Source organism: Chaetodon auriga, chromosome 5 (assembly GCF_051107435.1).
Source record: "Chaetodon auriga isolate fChaAug3 chromosome 5, fChaAug3.hap1, whole genome shotgun sequence".
Taxonomy (NCBI): Eukaryota; Metazoa; Chordata; class Actinopteri; order Chaetodontiformes; family Chaetodontidae; genus Chaetodon; species Chaetodon auriga.
In genome coordinates this window covers 3,277,095-3,304,468 of record NC_135078.1, presented here as the reverse complement: position 1 = coordinate 3,304,468, position 27,374 = coordinate 3,277,095, and the positions used below count along the sequence as shown (strand labels likewise).

General features: G+C 41.5%; 1 protein-coding gene across 1 annotated transcript in view; it reads right to left on the bottom strand.

Moving 5' to 3' along the window:
* Positions 1–26,628, bottom strand: part of cacna1ba (calcium channel, voltage-dependent, N type, alpha 1B subunit, a) — a 141,431-nt gene extending 114,803 nt beyond the window's left edge. The window contains exons 1-3 of the mRNA XM_076730100.1: positions 25,711–26,628; positions 22,880–22,985; positions 20,100–20,239 (exon numbers count right to left, since the gene is read on the bottom strand). Coding sequence (XP_076586215.1) covers positions 20,100–20,239; positions 22,880–22,985; positions 25,711–25,970 — 506 coding nt within the window. The 5' untranslated portion in view covers positions 25,971–26,628. The remainder of the gene's footprint in view (positions 1–20,099; positions 20,240–22,879; positions 22,986–25,710) is intronic.
* Between the last annotated feature and the right edge of the window lie 746 nt (positions 26,629–27,374).

Below are 27,374 nucleotides of genomic sequence, written 5' to 3'. Positions count from 1 at the left end.
GAAAGTATTCAGCTCCTGCAGCGGCTTTCTTTCTTTCTTTGTGAGACAGCGTGATGACTTCACGTTCCGATATTGCTTGGCTCTGAATGCAACATTGTGTCTTTATTGTGGCACAGTGCTTGACATCAGAACTGCTTCATGACTACAATTAGCTTTTAAAAAACCACAAGGGCTCTTGAACATCTGCCTGAATGATGATTTAGCTTTGTTAAGCTCACCTGACCTGAGTGGAGAGGCACACTGCTTTCATCCTGAGCTAAGTGACTTCATCTTGTGACGGCTTTTTTCCTTTTAGTGTGTGTGTGTGTGTGTGTGTGTGTGTGTGTGTACTCTGACGTGTTCGTGAGCTCCCAATTCACCAGGAAGCTCTTTGTTAACACATTGGGGCATGTGCTGCTTGGAGTAAAAAAAAAAAACAAAAAACAGTAATACTCTCAGTGTATTTATGCACACAGAAAGTGTAAAGAGTGCAATAAGTGAGTTCATACCATCCCAGCTCATATCCAGGGCAACGAGTGACTCTGAAAGGAGGCTGGGGAAAGAGGGGAGCATGATATGGTTTCAAAGAAGATGAGGTAGTTGGAATAATACCTCTGACACACGGTTATGTAAACCATTATGCCAGATGGGGAAAAAAATGTCCCATTTCAATAAAAGATGAAAGCAGTGTCACCAGGAGAAGGTCATGCTAGAGAAGGGATATTCCTTTCATCCCCCAGTTTTTGTCTTTCTAAAACATGGTATAGAGCCAGCAGCATGCAAACATTTTGCACCTCAGCTACTTTAGCAAAGTTCTTAACTGCATCAGACAGGGACATTTATGCAAATTGGGTTTGTGGCACAAATGAGCCTGCACACAGAGCACTGTCCAAGCAAATCCTCCCCTTCATTAGCTATTGCAAGGGCAAATTGCTTCTGTTGTAAGACTAAACTGCCAGGCATTGTTGTACCCTAAAGCTGCTTTATAATTGGAGAGTTCATTCCTCTGATTTAAGACTGTTCGACAGCTGAACAGCTCTCAGAATGGACCGCTTTCACATCATCTTTTACAGAATCTTACATGCACCACAAAATAGAAGAGCATTGTGAGGATAAACTAATGTTTGGACCCTAAACATTGGGCAGATAGAACTTCACAGACCAAAAAATACTGAAAATTTTAATATTTATTGGTAGTTTCCCCAACATTATTCTGAGAAATACAGCTGAGAAAAACTGGTTCGGTTTAAAAGCAGGTCAGGTGGGTGTTGTTCGAGAACCACAAATCAAGTACCATCAGCAAGAGGCCATTTTTTGTTCAGAGTCAAATATCTCAACAACAACTGTATGGATTGCCATGAAATTTGGTTCAAACTGTTTACAAAGGAAGAAGGAAGAGCTGCACGGCTCTCATGGCGGTCAGCCCTAAACGTAGCATTGCTGCTGCTTTGCAATACCACAAGCACATTCAGTTATGAATGGGTGTCTCCAGTGCCATCCTTGAGCCATTGAAGCACACAAGACTACAATATTTCTCCAGTCAAACATGTCATACTGTTTATATTGTGCAATAAAATGAGACTGGACCATCTCTGTGATGGACAGTAAGTGCAAATCAATGCTTTGAGTTCAATCAGAGCTTGGGGCCAAAGCCATGTAATGGACATCAGCTTAACATAATGACAGACCACGCTCAATAAACTACACTCATCACTGTCTGGCATCTAGACAAAGAGATAACATGGCTGAATGGGGCAAAATAACCAATTCTGGAAAGAGCCTATTCAAGACTTGCAATTTGGGTGTGGCACTCAGCCAGAATACATTAGAGGCATGGGTTCATTTGATCCTTTTGTATATACACACAGTCATTCAAGCTTTGCAACCACAAGCTGATTCTTCCAGCATGCTCTCTGGCTGGCTTCCCCTGCAGATGAAAGTGTAAGCAAGGTAGCATGCAGAGATACATGGCTAGTAGCTGAGTGGAGACAGCAGTGTCTCGCTGCCTGCAGGGCCCCGATCCTCCCTGACAACCAGCTCTCAGATCAATCAGCTCCCTGGAGGAGGGGATGCTGGTGATGGAGTGGGGGGGGGGGGCTCGAGACACCTCCTAGGCCATCGATCGACTGTCTCAGACACATCAGTCCGAAAAAGAAAACACATCAGCGCAGAGATTGTCTGTCTGCCTCCGTCTCGCTCTCCACCTCTCTTTCCCGGCTATGTGTGTGACGAGCTGAAACAGGCTGAGGCCGGTTATGCTGAGTGGCAGCAGTTTCCTCCCTTCACAGTAATGAGGGAACACAGCGGCGAAATGCCCCACATGTGCTCTGAGAAGGTCCAAAGTTCAGTCATCATTGGTTGTCTCTACCTCATTTGTTAGAGTCGCTATACCTCTGACAGACACCTTGTTTCAAAGGCAATGACTCGTGACCCTCTGGCCTCATCATCCCTCTCTATCATATATCACATATATCGTATATCACATGAAAAAACTCCTAACTAAAGGAAAATTCAGGTTTATAAAAACATTAGTTCTCATTTGTCCATTATTTCTACCAGTTCTGATAACATTGTACTGACTAACATGGTGACATGGAGGTCTTACACTACACTTTGAGACAGGGAGCTTCATCAAGACAGAGCCTCAAGATCAGAACTCACCTCAAGGCCCTTATTAGTGTCAGTGCATGCTGTGCTTCAGAGGGAAACTTACAAAATAAAATAGCACAAACCAGTCAACACTTTGTAAGACTGGAGCTTTTCGGACGCCTAAAATTGAATGGAAGTCAAACCTTGTTCACCAAAACTGCCTAAATGATCAAACTGTTGAGATTTTGGAACATTGAGACATCACTACATACTCATAACACAGGAAAATAGTGAGCAACAACAGTCAGAGCAGAGTTGAAGCAGGATGTGTCTGGAAACTGTGATGGATGTTTACAACAAACAGTTTAGAGAATAATTTTACCATTTTTGTAAAACTTTTTAAAGTGAGTACGGCTGACATGGGGTTTGTTTTCTACCTGTGTGACTGTTTGACTGCTTGTGCTTTCCTCGTTGGCATCTGGTTTGATGAGGACAGTGTTATTATTGACATGAATGATAGAGAAAATCACAGGAAAAAAATATGTATAATGTAATAAATTAATTCATTAAAAAACGCATTCATAGTCTCATGAGAGAAAAACTGACCCAGAGGTCTCAAAGGTCAATGGTTTAGTCAATACATAAGAAAACAGTTCCCATCATAAAATCCCTGAATTCGTTGTATCATACATCACCTATTTGTGATAAACTGCAGTGGGTCTGACTGTATGTATGATGTGCTTGTTCACAATAACTGCCACCTTTTTTCTTTTTATGAGTTATTGCTGAACTGGCATAAATGTATCTATGAAGTGTAAAAAATAATCACAGCGTCCTTACTCTCTAGATGATGTGATCTAAGACGGAAAACATTCCAGGTGTAAAGCAGCTATTTTACCTTAACAGTTATCATCAAAGTGTCTCCAAGACTCAACCTTTTCTGAACCACAATCACAGGGGCCACCAGGAGCTCTAAAAACATTATGCTGAAATGTTGATATATTTCATTCTACTTTTAAAAGCCCTTGGTTTCAAATCTTAATTATTTCAATGACATTAAATATGACTAAATAAGCAGCAATCAAATTTAAAGAGAAACTTCGTAGTGGCTGGAAATCTTGTCTTGACCTCCACCAGCTGGATTCTCTCCTTACTGCAATCATGTGACATAAGTGTCCTCCACGTTGTGTCAGTACCCTGTGATATCACTGAGGGTGTGGCTAAATATATCAGTGTATTCTTCTGACCACACCCATCCACATCCAGCATCTGAGATGAAATGGCGCAAGTACGACACCAAAACTCACCTTACCTACCCCGTCAGGACTGTGTGGATGTGGTTTGATCAGATTTGACTGACAGTGCTAAGACAGAGCTAACTGTTCACCCGCTGCCATCACATTCAAATATTGACTGGTGCTCAGAAATATGTGATATCATCTTCATCCAATCTCTTCAAGAACACAGCGAACGCGCAAATACAAACATCTCACAAAATGACCAAAACTGTTGGTACATTATAACATATACCACTCCTAGAACTCTCCTGTTCCCTGTGTTAGTGTCACACAACCCCCTGAGAAAGAAACTCTGCTGTGAGAGCAACATGACAAAAGCACCATAACAATAGCTTTCATTGAAATGTGAGCTTCCATTACAATGAGCCTATAACAAAAACCTGACTGTGGTGTCTGCTGGGCAGCAGGACAAGCAGAGCAACAAAAGGAGTGAATGAACCAAGACTGCAAAATGATGGCAGTCAACATACAGCACGTGATACAAAGCACCAAACAAACTTTGGTCTAAAAACCTGACATGACATCAGTCTAGCTCGATTCAAGCACACTGCAAACGTTAAAATCAACATTATGCTGGTGTTATCTCCAGCTAACGCTGATTTACTGCAAGAACCAGGAAAAACAGTCATCAATGGGCACATTATCAAGCTTATCTACAGACGTGGGCAGTGAAAAGCTCAAAACTGGAATATCCAGCAAAATCTTGCACAGCTGGTCACCCAACAATACAAATCTATTTTTAAAGGTATCTGTTGAACTATTCCTTTTGGATAGACCTCAGTATCATAACTATATGTTCGTCTACACAATAGCTACTAGGTAGAAACACAGTGTAATCCCACGGTAATGGAAGAAAAGATATGAGCATTGTCACTGAACATCTTAAATTACTGAAAGATTCTTGAATTATTCTCAAAATAAGATTTTAACCATATCAATGAACAGAAACTGTGTCCTGACATGGTGTCTGTTGTGCTGCAGTCACATCTCTATCCACACTGTTTTTATTCGTCAGGCAGGGTGGAGGGAGTTCAAGGCACAGCTCACATTTCCCAGCATAATCCTTCACTTCCCGAGAATAAAGTCCATTTAAACAAATGGCTTGGAGAGTCACGTACAACATGGCTGCCAGTCAAGCACCTCAATCCCCATCGGGCGTCTTCACCGCTACACTGAGCACAGTAAATGAACAGAGTTTAAGTACACTAGAGTTTGACTGATAGAGGTTTTAGGAGGCTCAAACTGTTGTTTCAGTGCGATTCTGCTTTTGAAACCTCACAAAGAAGTTTTAGCATTATTTCTACATACTAGCCCTACTTAACAATAAGCATTATTAAGCCTGAAATGTGGAGGTAATCACATTACTGTGAATTTGTAGCATGAATACATTCATTTTAATTATTACTCCACAGCTTCACAGAGCCATCTGATGTTCCACCCAGCAGTATGGATAATGTGGCTCTGGGGAAGCTCTGTCAAGAATGAGAAAATAATCCTGATGATGTCATCAGAAGTGTGGACTTTTGATCACATGATAAGAAGTGGTAGCAAACTGGGGGAGAGATCAGAACTGTCTGAGTTATGCCGGGATCAGACTACATGATTTCTTTGTCTTTGACGATGGTCAACGTGTCAGAACGACCACAGAGCCATAAACTGTAGCTGTGTTTTGGTCGGGTGACGTATGACCCCGACCAATCATGCCACGCCATTTCACAATCACGCGCAAGTTCAGATGTCAAAGGGGAGGCAGGTGAAGCAACTGTCAATCATGGCGACAGAAGCATTATGTGTGATGCTGGCGGTCTTGTGTAGAAATAAAAGGAAAGAAAAACAGCTGTGGATGCGCGCCTGGCGGGCACGGAGACAACAGCATGGGCAGAGAACTTTCCTTCTGTTTCGTTGTTCCACCTAACAGCAGCATCGCTCCTCCTCCTCTTTGCCATGGTTACCTGACTGTGCTCTGGAGAGAGCACCTGATTGGTCAATGCTGGGAGATGTCACACTACACGTGTCAGGACAAAGAAATTCTGACATGATGGACTTTTGGTTGGGGTGTGGTGGGGCGTCCCAGACGCTGCACAACAGGTAATCAAGCATGTCAAACTACACGGGTATAGACGCCCAATGGTCACTCATAATGGAGCACAGCACTGGTAATTCTGCAATCATGACAAAATCATCTCAAAGTTGGCTGGGTTTGTGTAGCCTGATACAGGATTAAAGAATGCTCTTTGGTTTCAGATGTCAATGTCCTCTTGATCTTTCTCCAGGAGACAATGGACTGTTGAAACAGAGAAAACTCAAAGACAAATGCAAAAGACTGACTTAACACCTGCGAACATGATGGACAGTCAGTGGACCATCAGAGAAAGATTAGGGAGGACATTCACATCCGACAGAAGAGACCACGAGTGACCTGTTTGACTGAAATAAGTTCATGCTTTGAGATGTGATGTGCACACCTAGTCATCTAGACAATTAAATGTGGCTACCTTCACAAGGCATCACCAGAAACACTAGTCAGTTACCTTATTATTATTTTATTAATGTCCATATTTAAACATCACGATAATGGGCAACGTTCATAATGCATGGTGCAAAGTGCCACACGTTTCAGTGGCATGTCAAATACAATGTGGTTATTTCAGAATGTCATTAATGGTCTCAAATGGCTCATCTAATACACACAGTGTTAAACCTTTCTCACCAAAATTGTGCTCAAATTTAATTGTTTTGAATGGCAGCTAAGGGTTAACGTGTCTCACTCTTCCAGCACATCGTGTCAGCTGACTGGACATTTTACAACACTTTATTTATAGTAGAATGTATAATATCCCTTAGGTAAAGTATACTGTAGCAATACTGTGCACAGTGCTTATCAAAGAGGATAAAATGCACTCTCTAACTGGGCTAATTCATCCACAGTGAAACCTAATCAATTATTTATTCATTTGCTCCAGACTTTCTCTTCATAGAGAGGCTGATTAGAGAGGAGCTCACTGTACAAACGCCACAGTCGGGCTTTTCCAACAGATTTGTGGCGGGCTGTGTGCATTAGCGCCGACCACAGAGCCATCATCACAATGTCCACTGTCTACATTCTGATAACCCTCCCTAAATCGCCAAGCCCCTGATTGGCTGGCTGCAATCACGGTTCAGTGTTTGCCTAACAACACAAGAAGTGCAAAGAATAAATAAAACATGTTCATTTGCATACCTGAAAATACAGTGGATGGTATAAAGTGTCAATCTGTTAAATGAATGTATGAGTGTGCAGACTCACTGAGCTGAGCATTGATGAAAAACATATTATTAGCCAGTCTGTGTCATTTGCTGGCTAAACAAAAAAAGATTCAACCTGGAATACAGCTGCATAAACAGCTCAATAATACATTTTCTTTTCTTTCCACATTTCTCCTTAATATCTAATAAATCAAGTCACGTTTGATATGAACGAATGCTTCATTTTAAGGGAAAATACAGGGCAATATTACCTCTATCAACAAATCAGTTTTATTATGGAGTTCAGCAGCATTTTGTGTGCCATGTTGGTCTAAATGATCTTTGCTTTTTCACTGTGTTCATTTCACAATGGATCAAGCGATGATGTGTAAGGTGAAAGGGGTCATCTGCAGCAAGAAACCCACAGAGAATTAACACCCAAGTTCTGCTTTCCTCAACCTCATTTCCAGCAACAACAGTTTTCAGTGAAAAAGCTCACTGTACAATACCAGTTCAGCACCAAACATCAGGCAGACAAAGGTAGAGACGAGCTGATCAACACACTAGCTGATGGAGGATTTACATAGCAGCTGAAGAGCCACAAATGTTTCTCAAACCAGAGCTTTAAGGAAAGATACTGGATCTACATTTGCAAGGCAGAGATAAACAGAACTCTTTAGTTCACTTTATAAATTGTCGGTGCTGCGTACAGTTTGTTTCTGCTGCCCCCGGTAGCCGAAAAAATCAGTCATTCCAGGTTTAAAGGTCAAATGTATGACAACAAATGAACATTTTCATTGAATACTTTTCAGCCAGGGCTTCAGCAATATTTCAGTGACCCATGATGGTGTAAATCATCTATACTTTTTAAGAGTGTGGAGAATCTATTCAAATTCTGGGAGCAGCTATATGTTTCGTGATAAGGCATCGTTCATGGTAAAAAACGCAAACACAGTTATCATTTGACTGTGCAGTTCCTTATACATCGCCTTTTTTTGACTCTTTCAAATCATTGATTTGGTTTTCTAGCCAACCGTCTTTTTCAGCAGCAGGCAGCTGTTTTCTGTGGAAAAAGCTTCAGCAAACCTTGAGCACACTACTTGCCCAGCACCAAACAGAGCACTAACACAGTTTGAGACTAGCTGCAGAACACAGTGGAACATTAGTTATTTTAGGAATTTTATTGCAACCATGCAAATATATTTTGAAAATCTATTTTGAAAATAACAGCATTCTGGATCTGGTTTATATTTGTGCTCAGTGAGAAAACAATGAGAAACACTTTATCATCAACACTGCATTTAAAACAAACTGCTTTTGTCTCAGCAGAGAACACCAGCTATTATCAGGCTGAATATGAATATCCTCAATACAAACATGTCATCAGAGGGCATCTTCACACTAACAGTAATGACTTGTAAGACCTTTTTAACACTCCAAAATGAAAAAATAACACTGTTTCTGCAGCACGAATGAGTTCGTTGTCCCACCTAACAGCAGCATCGCTCCTCCTCCTCTTTGCCATGGTTACCTGACTGTGCTCTGGAGAGAGCACCTGATTGGTCAATGCTGGGAGATGTCACACTACACATGTCAGGACAAAGAAATTCTGACATGATGGACTTTAGGTTGGGGTGTGGTGGGGTGTCCCAGATGCTGTACAACAGGTCATCTAGCATGTCAAACTACACGGGTATAGACGCCCAATGGTCATTCATAATGGGCTACGGCACTGGTAATTCTTCAATCATGACAAAATCATCTTAAAGCGGGCTAAGTTTGTGTAGCCTGATACAGGATTAAAGGATGCTCTGGTTTCAGATGTCAATGTCCTCTTGATTTTTCTCCAGGAGACAATTGACTGTTGAAACAGAGAAAACTCAAAGACAAAGGCAAAAGACTGACTTAACACCTGCAAACATGATGGACAGTCAGTGGACAGTCGGAGAAAGATCAGGGAGGACATTCACATCTGACAGGCAATCTCATATCGAGCCAGTATGCCATCAGCTGTCATGTTGGAAAGAAACTCATTATTCCTCATCTTGGTTAAAAACTGCAGATCATGATCTCACAAGGTGTACGGCTGCCTAGAGAACTGGAATATGAATTCAAACTCAACATGAGCACATTATATTTAATGCCTCCTTTCGTGAAATTCCAAATATTTCAAATTATTTTTTGACCTTCAATCTTAAGAAAAATATTAATTTAGACTACAGTATCTACCTTGAGTGTTTTTTCTCTTGATTAGGATGCAGCTATCCTGTATTTTCTTGTTTGGTTTCCTGCCTCTCACTATGTATCTACAAAAGGTTTTCAGCACTGTGCTGCATCACACATTGTTACTACCAGTGCACTGTGAGCCAGTTTGGCAAACACAGAGAGCCAGTAGTCCCCAGTGTTGGTTCAAGGGGAGGTGGGGATGTTGAGAGAGAGAGCCGGGATCCTCTGTCGATCACAAGACATTTACACAGAAAATACACAAACTGGCTCTTATCATAATCACATCAATATGCCTGTTGGTAAGGCAGTGCCACTCCACAGTACATCTGAGACTACAGTGATCACAGAAAACAGATGGGGGTCTTACAGCAGTACAAACACCTATTTTCCTTGATTTCTTTCAGCACGAAACACCATTTTTTTTGTCAGAAAATATAGAATTTGGCTGTGGAAACGTTTCTGAGGCTTTCTAACACCTAACCAACATTATCCAAACCCAAACTATGTCAGTAGAGACTGTAACCATTCACTGAGGCTGCAGCTGAAATAATACATTCCTCTCAGGTGTAGAAAATGAAGGAAGGACAACAATGCAGAGACTGCTCAAAGAAATGCAAGCATAGCATAAAACGCTGGGCCTTATTTCCTTTTGTCAGACAGGTAGAGCAGGGCGACAGCCAGAGCAACAACATTCAGAGAAGCTGAACATGATAAGACACTGATTTGAACAGAGGCAGATCATGGAAATCAGGCAAGACTATGTCTGTTTTGCTAAACAGCAGTCACTGGCACATTCAATTTTCCCTCATTTTCTAAAATTCACTTGAGTCATTTGGCATTAGGCAACCTGACTGAGAACAAGTGGAACGTAACCACAAGCAGAAAACAACAAACACTCCTGTGAGGTACCGTATGTCTACTTTATATTACTCTTAATAAAACCACTGAGATGAAATACACAGCAGTGTCTTTCTGCAGTTTGCTAACACTTAGTAACATCCGCCTCCATAAACTACTGGTCATACCAGACCAACAGCTTTCATCAATATAAATTACGAGGTCAAAGGTCAAACTAATGCTCCCAGGAGTTCAACTTTGTATGTTGAACCTGGGAGTCCAAACTCACAACAGCTGGAGTGCACACTACATTGAATCTGCTATTGGGACAACAGAATTTCGCAGATGCCACCAGACTGTACAATTATATCCTCACTCTAATCTGCTGTATATCTACAATATCAAATCTTAATATAGAATAGAACAGATTTGCTGAAATAAGATATTTTCACCCTTGTAACCATGGATGCTGACCATCTTGGGTGGTACCCCAGCTGGTCTTGCCCCAAGGGGTCCTCACATCTCCAAAAGCATTGTAACAACATTTCTGAGTAGGTTATTTCAATAAATGTGATAAATGAAATGATCACCCAGGTCCAGTACAAACTCAGACACGACCATCTCTTTTTATGCTTGAAGTGGTTTGCACTATGTGGAAAGTGAGTGGAATATTTGACTACAGCCAAAGGCAACTACTACACATCAAAGAATCCATTATCAGAAGACAACATCCCTCAAACGAGACTTTGCAGATGGAACCCTGCCTAAAGATGGTTATGGGGTTTTAAGAAACCGAAATGGGAATGCATCCTTCAAGCAATTATGGATCAAACTTATGAGCAATTACCACCTCCTCTGTGCAAAGTCCACTTGATCTGTACCAGACGGTTTGTGAGGCCAAGATGTTGGCTTGTGGGTTTTAAATGGTGGTCAAATGCTGGAAAGTTTACTAAGAGTTTAGAGGGAGGAGGCTGGTCAACGCCAAGCCCAGGTGTGCTGAATATTAACTGGATTTGTGTAAAACTGCATTAAAAAATGAGAGGAGTTTTGATGATGTGATATGTTTACATGTAACCTCAAGCATATTTGATTCTGCATTCCCTATTCCCGTTGTGACACTTACATATTTCACTAAAATCTGAAAAATATTACCATTCAACCAAGCGGTGCTATCCTAAGCCGTGTGTGTGGCAGAGGGGAGGGAAGGCTGTACTGTAGGAACGAGCCACTGCAGAGATCCAACAGCAACTGCTTTGATCCAGCCAGCTATAAAGAGGAGTGCTGAAGTGAATCTATTCCCTGTGCGTTCAGCTCAATACACTATTGATCTGGGTGGGAGCACAGGGAGGCAGACATATGCTCTTATTAGCAACTCCCTACATCTTATTGGAACATGGTAGAGGTCGGGGCTGGCCTATGGGACCTAAATCCAGGCTCTTCCGCCCATGCAGCCCACGACATGATCCGATTAGCAGCTCATGAAAGATGGCTCAGGCCCATGTTCTGAGAGCAGACACATGTACGATGTGCACTGGGATCAATTGATGGCATGTTCAAAATGGTAATGGTGTTAGAATGACATGGCCCATGAACTGCCTCACACATAAATACTAGAAATTATATAGGCTAGCTACCACTGTTTGTGGGGTTTTTGCCTCTTACAGACCATAATCTTGTAGATGCGTTTTTGCAATTTAAGCGTTAATTTTGATTTATCACATCATTTCTTGTTTTCTCAGTTTTGGTTATAGTGCTCACCAATTACCTCACCAATCTAACTGGTGAAATTTGGGAACACACTGACATTGTTGCACTGAAGTCTGATAAGACAACCAGGCAGGTTGTAAACAAGCCAACCCTTTAATAATACCATATTATATAAGGCACTTTATCTGGTAAAACTAAATGAGCACATCTGAAAAGTCAGCTGAACAGCTGAAGGTGGAAGAACAACAAAATTAAACTCTTGTCTTTTTTATAAGTAACATACTTTCTGTATGACAGTGTCTGTGCCATTTACTCTGAATAAAACTTCTGTACTCTTAGCAAAACTCTGCTGAAGAAGAAACAACACTGTATTTGAAACCGTCTATATAGCATGTAGTATGCAGTATGCAAACAAAAAATCAATTGCAAAGCCGGAATTTTTTCCATATGGTAAAGTCTCTAGGTAGCCTCAGGTAGCTGGGCAGCTGTCAAGTACAAATGGCAGGCAGCTAGTGAACAGAGTTATCTGAATCTCAGCACATTGAATCTTTGTTTTCAGCTCATGGCCTAAAAAGCCCTGTGTCAGACGGTGCGGCTGTAGCTCAGGAGGTAGAGCAGTCGATCCCTGGTCTCGGCAGTCCACATGCCAAAGTATCCTTAGGCAAGATACTGAACCCCCAGAAAACTGCCTCTGATGCTGTGCCATCAGTGTGTAAATTCATATGTACGTCGCTTTGGATAAAAGCATCTGCCAAATGACTAATTGTAATTGTAACCAGGATTCAGAGCTGTGAAGCAGTTCACGTGGTCAGTCTGTGAGGCTGTTAACTCACGAAGCTTCAATGCAGAACCATCAACAGTATCAGTCACCCATCTGATAGTCAGACATGACTTATCAGACGTTTGTCATGATTACATACCTAAATGGCCAATTTTTCAGCTGTAATCAACAAATATATCAATACCTTCATATCTTGGTTATTATTACTTAGACCACAAACACAGGCCTGCAGTTTGATTTAGAGCAAATAATTGCAATTTAAATTGCAATTGCAATCTGGGGATTGTTTAAAACTTCATCTCTAATGCCTGTTGTTTGCCCAATCTGACATTTTTCATCAGTGCTGCCATGTTTCCAGACTAGAGCAATTAACTTGATTAGTACAATGTTGTTATTACAGAGAGGAATGATTACCAAGCTAAGACCCAAGGAGTAATAAAACAGAGTTACCATCTACAGGAAATACTTAGATACTGCAGTAGATAGCAGCTAATGATATTGCTTCTTGCATTTTTGCACTATTTTGTTGCTTTTTTTCCTTTGTTGTCAGTTGATAATTGGCGGTAAACAATGTTACGGTTTGTCAGTTTGTTCATGAGCTACAATGCAGTTGTACAGCAGATGCTATGTAAAACATGTGCAGCTAATATTGCTTTATAATCATACAAGGAGAGGCCTGCCATAAAAAAGGCAGAGACACTATTTTTTCCAGGCACAATCACCTCCGTATATTAGAAAAATAAGGCTCATGATTGTGACCATTTGTCCCTGGAAACTCCTGTTAGTATGCCATGACTGTCACTCTCTCATCTTATGTGTATAAATAACAGCTGAATGCCCAGTAGAGTTCAGCTCCCTTTCTAGGGATTTATGAAAAGGCATTCTCAAAACCCATGGAAACCCTGACTGACATAGAAGCAGAATGAATAACTGGAGTACACTGAACAAAATGAAATATGGAATACATTGTGCACTGAATATCACCCATTCATGATGTAACAGAAAAAAAAAACAAGGAAACAAAAAATAAAAATTGAGATGAGACTTTTGGACTGCTTCCTATGGCAGGGTGACAAATCCTGGAATGCTCCCAAAGGAACACTACAAATGGATAAGGAGGGTCATGTGGCCAACAGAGGCAGCCAAAAGCATCAGTGGGCTACGTGTACTGTAAAATCTGTATCAGACAAAGTGAAGTCAAATCATGAGTGTAATTAATTTCATTCAAAAATGGCTGATAAAAGATAGATCGCAGCAGTTTAAAAATCAATTGATCAACAATTTTAATATCAAAGAGAAATACATTTATCGCTCACTGTCACTGCAACAGGTAGTCATTCACTGAGAAAGAGCTAGAGCACACAACTCCTCCGACAACCACAACGTGTCATTTTTACATTTCTGTTTGAGTGTTTCACGTTCCTATTCTGGAACTTTAGACAGAGCCAGAGTAGCTGCTTCCCACTCTCATCCTGACAACTCTGTACTTTACACACAACCTTCAGATTGATATTGATCTTCTCATCTCACTCTCAAAAAGAATGTGAATAAGCACAGTTTTCAAGATACTGGAATAGTCCTGCAAAAGTCTCTTTAGGCACTTTTAACATTAGGCCAGTCTTTTATTTATGGCCTATAAATTTACTGTACACCCACTGTACACTAACTGTTTGCTGCCATATTAAAGTGAGCAAAATACTTGCCGTGTGTCTGTTAGCTAGCCCCCTCTGATTTCCATGATGCAGAAAAAACAGAAAGAACTGCATACAATAAAAATGGAATGAAATGTGAATTACAGATTATTGTGGAATTTGCCAAAATTTCGATGCAATTTATAAAAATCAAGGTTTTCCCTCCCATTATAGAAAAAAAAAACTATGGTTTGCTATGTTTTGATCTAACGCACACGCACATAGACAGGCACATACAAACACACACACACACACACACACACACACACACACACACACACACACACAGAAGCAGTACGCTAGCAAATGTGTGTAATTGGTAAAACACAGAATTCAGAAAAACAAAAACAGAAGACATTGAATTTGGGAAAAAATAAAATGCAATCTGGAAAAAAAGGTTAAAAGATTTCATATGGTCCTCATTCGTCTGTTGGGAGCTCTTCTTCTCCCCAGGGAGCTTCAAACCTTCCTGTCAATGTTTTTCTCACACTCAAGCAAACCCTGAATTCAACGGAAGTACATTATGCTCTGTTAACCTGCTGTCACATTTCACACCCTCAGGTGTTTTGTACTGGCCTACATCTTGGCCCTGACTCGTCAGCCTCCATTAAAAAGTACCAGTAGGTACAAGTAAAAACATGTAAATGTAGTCTTTTATGCTGTTGTAGTAAACTATTTATTGTGAGTTATTAAAAAACAGAGCTGTACCCACAGCCAAAGATGGCTGATGTGAAAATAGTGTGATAATACCTATATGCAACAGTTTAACGCTCATACACTCATATTACAAACAGGTGGCTGAGCTGACATTAGACATTCTGAAGTCCTGTCCAAATGAGGTGAATGCCGTGAATAATGTGTCATTGTGTCCACACAACACACCCTGCAGGAAATGGACATCATCACGGATAAGTGATCTGTGGTACGTGTGCACATGTGTGTGCATGCATGTTCACATGCGCACGACCGCATGCGTCCGTGTGTTCAGCTCCATGCACTATATGAGTGATCTGGTATCTACCCTGGCAACGTGGCTCAAGCTGTCAGTGTAGCCTGGCACTGATAAGATGTCCAGACTGCTGCTGCAATGGCCTCTATCCACCAATTATGGTTATCATGTCAGCCTTCAAAGCTCCAATTCAATGAGGCCTGCTTGGGCCACACCCATTCACACACATGCACACTGGAAGAGGCTCTGGCTCCACACAGGCCATGACAACCTGTCAATGACTCTCATCACACATCTACACTCAGCACGCTTAGCTCAGATCAGATGCTGCACACACAGTCATGTTCACATCACAGAGTATATAACACATGGACATAGCTGCCATGACATCACCCCAAAATGGGCAAAGAGGTGGAGCATGGGTGGCACTGGGTCGGCCAAATGAAGCCTAAATACTGAAACTTAGCAGCTAGCTGTCACACTAAGCAGCCATGCTCATAATTATACATAACTTTAAGCCATAATATAATGTTAACAGTGAGTTATATAAACATTCACCACCTTACAGTTGTCATGAATGGGGAAATTAGCTATAGAGACCAAAAGCATTTTTTGGTACCAGGCTGTAAACATATTGATTTCTGCTGTTAAGTTTTTAATATTTTAAAATGGTGGTCTATGAGCCTAAAGTGACTCACTGTTGGAGGCAGCCTCAAGTGACCATTCGAGGAAATGCACTTCTGCACTGGCTTCATGTTTCAGCCTTGGAGGTTGATGCTTGATACCCATACAAAGCTCATAAATACTGACACAACACTGTGTCATGCACATACTCAGGCTGTCACTTTTTATTTGAAAGTCAAACTTTCATCAAATGTGGAGGAAAATGAAATATTTGAACAGTAATGATCTGTTCAAATTCAAAATTTACAGCACAAGTGCAACAAACCATGAGGTCCCTCAGCTTGACCTACTGCATGACCTATTGATCTTGTAAGTAAACTAAGCTCATCAATTAAAATGAATGGAGATCAGTAGTAGGCACAGCCATTCTGATCAGATAATCACGTCACCAGAGCATTTGAGACGATGTGAGTGGAAGCATATTGGGTTCTACTCCACAGACAGCAAAATGACCAACAAAGACAGGGCTGTTGGCTGACTTTATAAAAAGCAGCTACCTTACTTTACAACAACAAATCTGAGGACTATCTCCATAGCTAATGGCACTGCACCTGATTGTAACTGCACGGTCCCTGTGCGGCATCCTGGAAAGGTCATTGGACTTCTTGTTGACTGCCATGACTGGCATAACTGGTAGGGATCAACCGTAACAAACACGATGTTCAACAATATGATTCATAAGAGTACTACCGTGTCTCCCCTGTAGTCCTGAGGGGGTACTGCCACTGCTAAGAGCCAGCCAGTCCTTATATAACCTTATAAGAGTGAGAGCTGTGTCCGTATTCTCCGCAGGATGTCAAACACATTTTCAGTGGGTGTTGGGCTCCGCCAGGGCTGTCCCTTGTCCTTAATTCTGTTTGTGATTTTCATGAATAAGATCTCAAGGTGCAGCCAGGGGGAAGAGAGTGTCCAGTTTGGAATTGCTTCTCTGGAGCAGTTGAAGTGGTTTGGGCATTCCCTGTGGGCCTCCTTTGGAGGTGTTCCAGGCACATCCGACTACTAGGAGACCCCGGAGTAGACCCACAACATGCTGGAGAGATTATATATCTCATCTGGTTTGGCTCCTCCCCAGGAAACACTGGAAAACATTGCTTGGGAGACGCCTGGACTACCTTGCTGAGCTTCTTGCCAATGCAATCCTTCCTTGGATATGCAGTAGAAAATGGATGGATGGACTGATGCATGTTTAGTTACTGCTTTAGAAAATTTGCCAGCTAAAAATTTTCCAAGTGGGCTGCTGTTTAGGCATATTCACAAGTCTATTTGAATCATCTCATGTTAATGTCCCATCCCATCTCCCATATCACCACTGACGGCCCATCAGAATCTCCCTCCCAGACTACTTGTCTTTTGTTCCTGTTTATCGCATTTAACGTTACTGCTGATCAGTTTCCAAAATGTATTACGCAGTATATTGATGTGTTTTCTCCCAATTTTCCAGACACATTTCATTCCATTCATTTAACTGAAAGGATAAGGCTATGGTATTTTCCTTATTGTCCACAAATACCAAAAAAGACCAAAACCAACAATATGTTAGTTTGTCTCTCTCAATACTTTCTGACTTCCCTGCCCTGTCTGTGGTTATCAGTTCTAGCTCATTCATTCTGCTCACAGTAATGAAGGAACACGTCACCCAGTGCAATGGTGTTGCTCATTAATGTGTTTTTTAATAGTTGTTGGACAACAATGGAGCATATGGCACAGATGAATAAGATAGTCAGGCTTTGGATACATACAATACCTGTTAGTAGGACACAGTGTTGGTCTTTTGATGGGAGTTGTTGACAATAAGAAAATTATAGAATATGACTAATTTGTGCTTTAAGGTTGGTAATCCAACACATGCATTAGTATTGTTGTATGTATACATTCATGGGAATACAGTTGTAAAGTGCAGGTAAACATATTCAAACATCTAAAACACTGTGCTTTGCTTTGGAACATACCTGGCACTAATGGTTTGTAGTAAAGGGGATAAAACACTGAAAAACACTGGTATGGTCCACGGATAAACTCCTATAGGTGTTTATTCAGACACACACACAAACACACACACACACACACACACACACACACACACACACACACACACACACGCACACACACAAAGCACAAAGAGCTCCATTCCAGCGAAACCAGACTCATTCTGGTGGATAGCATTTACTACATTTTCCAGCGACTGCTGCCCCTGCTTTTCGGCCAACAGGAAAAACACTCAGTGACTCCCTGTGACTTCCAGTGGGAGGGGCAGAGGCGTTGATGAGGGGTTTGGGAATTGGCGGGCTCTGTTTATTGCAATGAAGTTCCTGACACAAGCCCCAATAGATGAGCCAAATAAATCTCTGTATCATTATGTAAGAGAGGCCTGGACATCCCCTGGTGGAACCACCAAGTACCCAGGGACTATCTGCAGCGTAACAGCATCCTCTGTCACTACCCCCACCCTTCCCCACCAACCCCCAACACTCCAGCCTCCTCTGCTCTCCATCCCCCTGCACCAACAGCACTATTCCCGTAACTAGCTTAATACTCCCAAGGGATGCTCTCTGTTTACTCCACAGACAATCTGAGATGATAGAATGACAAAAAAGAGCTTATAACTGGTTTAACAACATTCTTATGCCTGTTGATGGGCATTTCTACAGTATGAATCGATAACTAAATGGCAAGAATGTGAAGGACGTGTACAATATAGCCAGTACAATCAGTCGGATCACCTGCTGAGGATCTAAGTAAACATTCAGCCAGTCCATATAAATGAATACTTTAGATCCATGTCAGCTTTACACAGTAATGAAAGGGTTCAGTTAGTAAAGCAGTTGAAGAACAGAGTATTAATCAATAAAACTATAGTAACAGTTTAAAGGTTTTAAGTACTAAACATTTGCTGGTTACAGTTATAGGTGTACTTCTACCACAGGGGGAAGTGAAAAAATTTTGGAGTCGCTCGGTTAAATTGATAAAATAGAAGTTAGATTATTAGAAGTTTGATTATAAAAAATGGGAGACAGCTATCACTCCTGAACAGTGTTGGAATGAGGCAGCCAGAAAGCGAGCAGAGAAGTTGAAACAGCTGGCTAAAAGTAATGGACAAATAGTTGAAATAAATATCTGTGATTAATGGACAAACATCTGAAAAGGTCAATGTAAAGTAACAGTATCATAGTTTAAATAGATAGCTAAAAGTATAAAAAGTTGAAACATAGCAAAAGGTAGTCGATGACTAATTGAAATAGCTAAAAGGAATGTATGAACAGTTGGATTTAGTAAAAAGAAATGGCTGAATGTCTAAACAGAGGACAAAGGCAGCTTGAAGTAACAGAAAAATGTTTGCCCACTGTGAGCTCATGCTTTTTTCCTTCATTGCTGACATTTCTATATGTGGGTGGATATGTACTGTGATGTGATTGGAATATTATTTTCACTACCTTTTATCACTTTGTATCAGGTTGAAATGTTTGCACACTTCTGATCATGTACATCACCATATTTCTCAATAATTCTCCTCTCTTCTAATCCCACTGTGACACACTATATAACAGCAGAACATACAATAGATATTAACAGCAAACTTTCCAAACTGTAAAACTAATTAAGCACCTTCAGAGGCATCAATGTCATCAATCATCAGCCATGTGATGGCCATCTTTTGACACAAGCTCCAACACAACGTATTGAAACAGCCTATTTCACAAAGGTGAAACAAGCTCTGACCCTCACTGACAATTCAAAATGACAAAAGCTTCATACTTTGTAAAGGTGTGATTGGGCACAATAAAAAACATTTTCCAGAAATCCTGTGTTGCAGAAATTTCTTGTTTCTGCACTGTACGAAAATGCAATGATTCCCCTCTGGTCTTCTGGATGTCTAGTGTGGACAATACCATCTTATCAAGACTGTTTATTCAGACAGGAAGAAAACACCCCACCATCTGGAATGGCTTAGCCCTACTGATCATTAGAAACGCAACACACACACACACACACACACACACACACACACACACACACACACACACACACACACACACACACATACAGCAGAGCTCTCCCCTCCCCTCATTAATCGCTGCTGCCCATCAGCTCTGTCAGTTAGCAGCTGTATAAGCCATTAGGCCAGTGCTACTCACCCTGTTAGGACCACCACAAAGTCCATTACATTCCAGCCATTACGCAGGTAGGAGCCTTTGTGAAAGGCAAAGCCCAGGGCGATGATCTTGATGCCAGCCTCAAAACAAAATATTCCAATAAAGTAGGGCTCTGTGTCGTCCTGTTGTGAAAAAGTAAAGAGGATTAATGAAATTACAGACTTCCATTTGGCCAAGTCAGTAAAATCAGATATTGGCCAGTCAATGCCGATGTTATCAATGTCCAACACAATGAAGGCTCTATATGATTGTTCTCAGCAGCTTCAGGGAATGAAGAACTCTCAGGAACATGTACTGTTGAGGACACTGAAGTCATGTCATGTGATTTGGACAAAAAATTACTCATGGTATACATTTAATTGGGTGATTCCCGTATTATAAATTCCAAATTTCGATTTTAATTTGACTACTTATAGCAAAGAAAATAAAAAAGGGATTCACTATTTCACCTGACCATGGTCCTGAGACAGAAGAGAAGGTCTCAGAAGTTAGACCTTGGAACAGGGTGCCTGAGCAATGAAGCCAGTGGAGCAAATACATCCCCGTTATCTAATTGGGGAGAGCAAAGCTATGGTTTTGCTATCCTACTTTTTCAGTGCCTGCAATAAAGTGGTTATATTTAAGTAGTCTTTATCAGTGATCACTTAACTCTTTTGTGAGTCAACGTTAGCTAACTCTATCATTTCTGATGTAATGAGGGTTAACACTCACTAACACATTTTTTCAAATGCAACAAGGGTTTGCTCTGTTTTTAACGAGTTTACCATTACCTAACAGTGGACAGGTCAGCCAGGGGACATTTAAAGTTACCCACCTATTATTTTACCACTACATCCCCTCTGTGAATTTGTCCAATTACTGCTAATATCGCTAATTTGCTGCCCTACTCTCTCCCTCGCCCAATTATATACTGTTGTTGATGCATCTTGGTTTCCATAGCACCCTCAATAAATCTAATGAATCTGGACTAGCGCAGGCAGCTGTCTGTGGTGGTGGTGAACTGGAGGAAACTCATTTTAAATTCTATTTGTTTTTCTGGGGGAGGACCCCCAGTCCCACCTGCCACTCGTGCATCTTTCCATGTTTGCTCCCCCATTTTAAAGTATAATCAGGTGTCCATGGACCTTGGTGATGGTAGTTTATTTACTGTCACTGACACTGTTATCAATTCCTCCCTGGGTTTAAACAACACTATTTTAGACAAATGTCGTGTCCAGACAACATCTAACATTTGGCTTCATTTGTTATGAAAATGTATGTTTCTATTTCTCAAAGTAAGGCTGTGTTCAGACCGACATTAGTAGCGTAAAAGATAATGCAGCCTCAGTGGCTTTGCTAACACAGAGTGCAGAGAAATAGAGAAACACAGTGTCATCAGCAAAAATGTTGAGCCTGACTCGTACTTTGACGTAACCCAACACAATGTCATCCAGCAAAGATCTGATACATGCAAGCCCATATTTCTGGTTACTTTGTAACATGAGTGGGGTAATTCTACTATTTTCTGGATGGTATTTCATCATCTCAGCAGTACCTGACTGAACACGCCCCCACCAACCCTGTCCCGAGCACTTTTTAATGCAGTGCTGTTTTCATGTCATTCTGGTGTGAGTTCTGAAACTGGTACCTTACTAAAGAGATTCCGAGGTTACACCAGCTCTTGAGTTAGCTTTTTCTGTTTCTGGCTTTGGATATATGCTTTGAGGTCGGGCTTTACAATGAATAGTAAAAGAATAAGCTTTAAGCTCAACATCACCAGTGTCAAAAGCAGAAAATAGTAAGGAGTGCACAGACTAGAGCTGATTAGACAAATCACTGATTCAACAATCAACAGAAAACTAATCAACTATTTTGGCAATCGATGAATCTTTTCAGTCATTTTTCACACTTTCTGGTTCCAGATTTTCATGTTTGGGTTTGCTGTTTAAATGAGAGGGCTTCTTGTTTTTCTTTGTCCTATATGACAGTAATCTGTATGCCTTTGTGCTCTGGAAATGTTTTGGACATTAACAGTGTAAACAATTAATTGACAGAAGAAGGCTTTAAAACTGTATATAGGATTTCATTATACAGTGACCCAGTCCTGGTGACACATCTGATCATTTCACATCATCATGAACTCTGTGGTATGTGTGTCAGATGGGGTTTCAGGCCATCTCAGGGAGTGGATCAATGAAAGCGGGCAGCTGGGAGGCTCCTTGCCTCAGGGAGTGACATTTCATTCTTAAAACAGCCCTGCCCCTGCCAACACCAGCTCTTTGATTGGACAGAAAGGTTCACAGCCCTTGCTTCTTTTAATGGAAAGATTTAACAAAAAGGTTGGGGTGGGGGAGGGTACAGCAGGGGTAACCTGAGGTAATGATACACGGGGGGGCTCAAAGGCAGCCCTGCAGGGTTCTGCTGAACCAGCAGCGCTATGGCTGAGGGGCCCTGTCTGACACTGAGCAATAAAATTTTGATTTTTCAACATATTGGGCTCTGAACTTTAGAAATCCATGAACATGTGGACTGGAGAAAGGGGAAGGATTGGATTAACCAGAGCAGGATTCTTTTACTTGATTGCAGCAGCCTACAGCTGAAAATAATTAGACCACTGTGTTTTTTGGGGCTTTACAAAGTGAAGGCATTTCTAGACTTACTTCACATAAAGACAGAAAACACGTGTCTCTGCAATGTGGTAACAAAAATCAAAGCATTTTCTACTGTATGAGAGATGCACAGCTGTACAGTGGGAAATGGAAAGCAGTCATGTGGCTACTTACCAAACGCTCTGACATCGGTGTTTTGTCTAAGGCTGGTAGGTGTTGCTCCAAGGCCAGCACAATGCAGTTTGCTATAATGGTGGCCAAGATCATGTACTCAAATGGAGTGACAGTGTTAAGGAATTCTTATGGAAAACAAATTCACAGGTTACTACACATTCGAACACAAACCATGCCATTAAACCAATACAAATATCAAGAATTAAAGATGAAAAATGGAAAACTCGATCCTAAACTCTTAAAAAGCACAACTGGAAACATACTTTCTGGACCTAAATTGTTGCATGGTGTTCAGTGGTGTAGCTTCCTTACAAATGTATAAGACAAGTAATACATTTTTAAATCGGCTACAAATAAATTTTACATCAGACACTTCTTGGCTGCCTCATGCACCAATGGTAAATGTCTGCCTTAGTGTCAGTCTTTCAACAGACTCTAGCAGACCAGAATGCAGTGCAGCATAAGACAGAACTTACTGTCCATACTGCAATCTCATTCTAAGCAGGTTTGGGTTAGTTGTGTGTTCACACTGGAAAACTGACTCAATTAACTATACTGTAATGAAAACAGTCAATAAATGAGTGCACTGGAGATGTATACGATTCTCCCACAGTGCAATGCAGAAAGAAAATCAAGCAGATTTAGTCATTTACTTCTGTAACATTGGCGGGCTCACAAGAGACAGATTTGAAAAAGAATGGTCAAAATCAAAGTGGCAGAGGTCATCGTGACTTTTTGTCCCTAGAATGCTAGAATGGGTCAAAAAACTACATCAGCCCCCACCCCACCTCAGTAATGTTGATCTCTTCTAAACCTCACAGCCTCAATTTATAATGGAGACTTCCTGTTAAATTTTTGAGGTCAAAAGCCCAGGCTGAGATGACCCTGTTGACATCACCAGGGTTATTTTCTCAGACTTTGGAAAGGTCCCTCCAAAGCCACAGAAGACACTATAAACTGTTTTTTTTTTTTTTTACAGCCTGACTAGTACTCAAGTAAAGAAGTAAACTATACTTAATGTGTAAATTTGGTGTAATGTCCCTTTAACGCCAATGTTCACAATCTAGTTGGTTAGCTTGTTTTATTCCCTTGTGACTTATATATGTTTGCTCAGCACCAGGGGGAACCCACCAGTGTCCTCAATGATTCATAGAAACAACTTCCTGTCAGATGAAAGTACAATTATCACCATTCTGCCTCAGTCAAAAGCCTGTTGGGACCCTCATCAATATGCAACACTTCTGCAGCACTGAGCAAGTGGAGAGTTTCTGGCTATTTCAAGAAATTATACATAGATTTGTGCAAATTATTGGGTATCTTCCTTTACTGCAGTGTACCTCTGTTGTGTTATTAGCACTACCACTTCAACATCCCCTCAGGACTGTTCCAGCTCTGCTAAAAGGGGGCACCCTCAAGAGAGGGAGCTGGCCAATAGCCTCCAGCCACTGGGCCTCCAGCTGCTCGGGGCCACAAAAGATCCTACAGCGTTGCATGACCGCTCTGCATCAGGATAAAGGCTTCTGTAATGCAGTGCAACATCAAAGCATGATAAATGTGTGCTCAGCATCGAGGGTAACCAACCAGTGACTGATGTAATGGAGGCCAGTACACAACTTAATGTGAATTAATTACAACAACTGCAACACTCATTCACATATAAGGTGCTTTAGCATTGACTTTTCCTCAGAAAGTATCAACATCTGCACCAGCGACAAATGATTTCATTGGTAAGTCAATTCACAAAAGTCAACAGGTGGCATTGATGCTCACACAATCATTCAGCGCAAACTTAATCAATTGAAAATGCATCAGCAGCTAATTTCAAACCTGCCTCCTGCTGCCTTTTATTGCGGCAGCCTGTTTGTTTGGTGTCACACCCATGCAGATTTCCACCGCCTTAATGCTGAGGCCAGCCTGCTGTTTGCTGGAAGTTCAGCACCCTGGACAGCACCATCTGCAGACAGCCTTTGCAATGAAAAGCCAGTGAGACAATCGCCTACCAAGTAAACCTAACCCATAAATCAACAGCTTTACCTTGATGTGCTCTATATCCAAACCCAATTCAAGAACTGAGCATGAGGACAGAGAGCATGACACCTGTTCTGACCCCGGGTTTCACTCCATCTGCCCACAGCAGAGACAAACAGAAGTCTTCCTGTATTACGATCTCAAACACAAATTCTTTATCAAAAGAGAATGCAAGAAAATCAAACACCATGACAAGAAAGCCCTGAAGGAGAAGACTTGGCATGAAATAAATTTCTTAACTTTAGTGACACACAAGTCAAACCATCAAGGAACATGTTGTGCACTCAGTTCTTCCTACAGGTGTACCTTTTAGTAATCACTAATCGATCAGCTAATGGTCTGTTTACTCTGATGCCAAATAAGAAAAGGATGATGCCGAACACCATTAGAAATGTGTCTCTTTAAGGTTCCCTTGCTTGGCACTGGTAGTTGACATGTATTGAAGAAAATTGTATAGGTTAAGACCTTCTCTGAAATAACACCTCGCAGAACATTAATTCTACAGAAAATCAACAGGATTGTCGCCCTTCCCTCACAGGCTGTGGAAACAACAGGAGAACCAACTGTGGAAGTTTGGATTTTTATTGATATAAACGATCCTTTGCGTATTGAATACGTGCCGAAATAAAGGTTCTATCCTTTCGTTTCGTGTGAGAATGTGTATCATGACCTAGATACATGCATCTTCTGCCGGAAAGCCGGGAACCTTAAATTGACATATTTTAAGGCGGAGTTCGGCGGGGCGATCTCGCGCTATGGGACAGAACGGCACGTCTGAGGGTTAGACTGGACTGGAAGGATATGGCCATTCGGTGATCTTTTTGGCATATTTCCGTATGATATTATCCTCACTGAAGGTGAACAGAGAGCGGTTAACGGTGAGGCAGTTCTGTTTGACAGGAATGGGGTTGTAAATGGCCATGGTCCTGGCTCTCTGGGCCATCGTCTGCTTGTACATCCTCTGGCCCCCCTGAGGCCCCGGCTGCCGGCTGGCCCCTCTGGCCGGGCCCGCGGGACAGCTGCCTCCATAGCGGCTGGACAGTTCGTCTTCAAAGCGAGCCATGCTGGGATAGCGCAGATCTTGCTGGAGAAACCAAAACTGACACCAGACAAGAAATGGAGAAGAAGCATCACAACACACACTGTCGTCCCGTCCACCAGGTTCTTTAGGTGCGTGTGTCGTCCACGAACATGAGAGTCAAACATTCACAACAAAACACGGTGAGGGAGGCTCTTTGTCACCAGCGTTAGTCTCTGCTGCTTCCCATGCTGTCACTCTCCACGACAGGAAATTGTTGCTCAAAGTTTAGGTTATCAGATTCCATGATGCATCATTTTTCATGGGTGTTCCTCCTTCGACTGGCTGCCCCGGTCCTCAGAAGGAGCTCAAACACAGACTAGTGGCGTCAACGGTTCAAGTCCATGCTACAGGATGCGCCTTCAACCAAAAGCCTCGGGGAGTTTAACACAGAAGACCAGAGCAGACAAAACAGCGCTCACCGTCAGAGTGAGGAGTCGAGACGTATTTTCCTCCAGAAAGCGTCCACAAACATTATTTCGGTTCCCCTAAACACTCGTTTCCACTGCGGGCAGAACGCTGAATGATTCCTCTTTGTACCACCTCGCCCCGCGGTCAAGGTAAGAAAAACACGCCGCTGTCAGTTTGTTTGAATCTTTAATCGAGGAGAACACACGGCCGAGCAGTCTCCCCCTAAACTCTCCCTTAATGTGAATGTTGAGACACCACTTTCTCCACTGCTCCTTATCCAGAGACCCCCACGTGACCGAGAAGATGCCAGCCAGTGGCTCCACCTTGACCGGCCCTGTTTCCATAGCAACAGGGAGGAGAGCGCGAGCGCGCCACACCGGGATCAAGTTAGAGGGAATAAATAAAAACTTCCGTAATTACTTTCAGAATAAGTACGTGTGTGTCAGACCTGACAGATATCTCTTACACTGTAGAATATGCTTAATAAATAAGGCTTGAAAGACACCGCGACTGGAATATAAACTCCTTATATCGGGTGGTTGTCTAGTGTAGACCAAACACAAGGCAGGAAAGACACAACTTCCGGTCGAAATTTTCAAAGTAAAATAAGCACACGTGTTGCTTGCAACAATTCTTGTGGGAAAATGTGTTCAAATTTGAGCCCATGCTACAAAGAAATTGCCAAAATAGAAAAAAAATCAAAACGATGACAAAAAAGTAAGCCAATTTATTCTTTTAACCGATTATAATTCACCACAATTCCATGGTAAGTCTTTTGAGATGTTTAAGTTATATTTATTTATTTGAAAATGTAAAACTCAATAACAAATGAGACGTAAATAATGGAAACTAATGACTAACTTGTGAGGACATAGTATAATGTCATCAGTTTGCTTCTCAAGAAGTGATCTCAGATAGACAACAAAATAGTTCCATATTATACCCTATGGCCAAATATATGAGGACATGTAGTACACT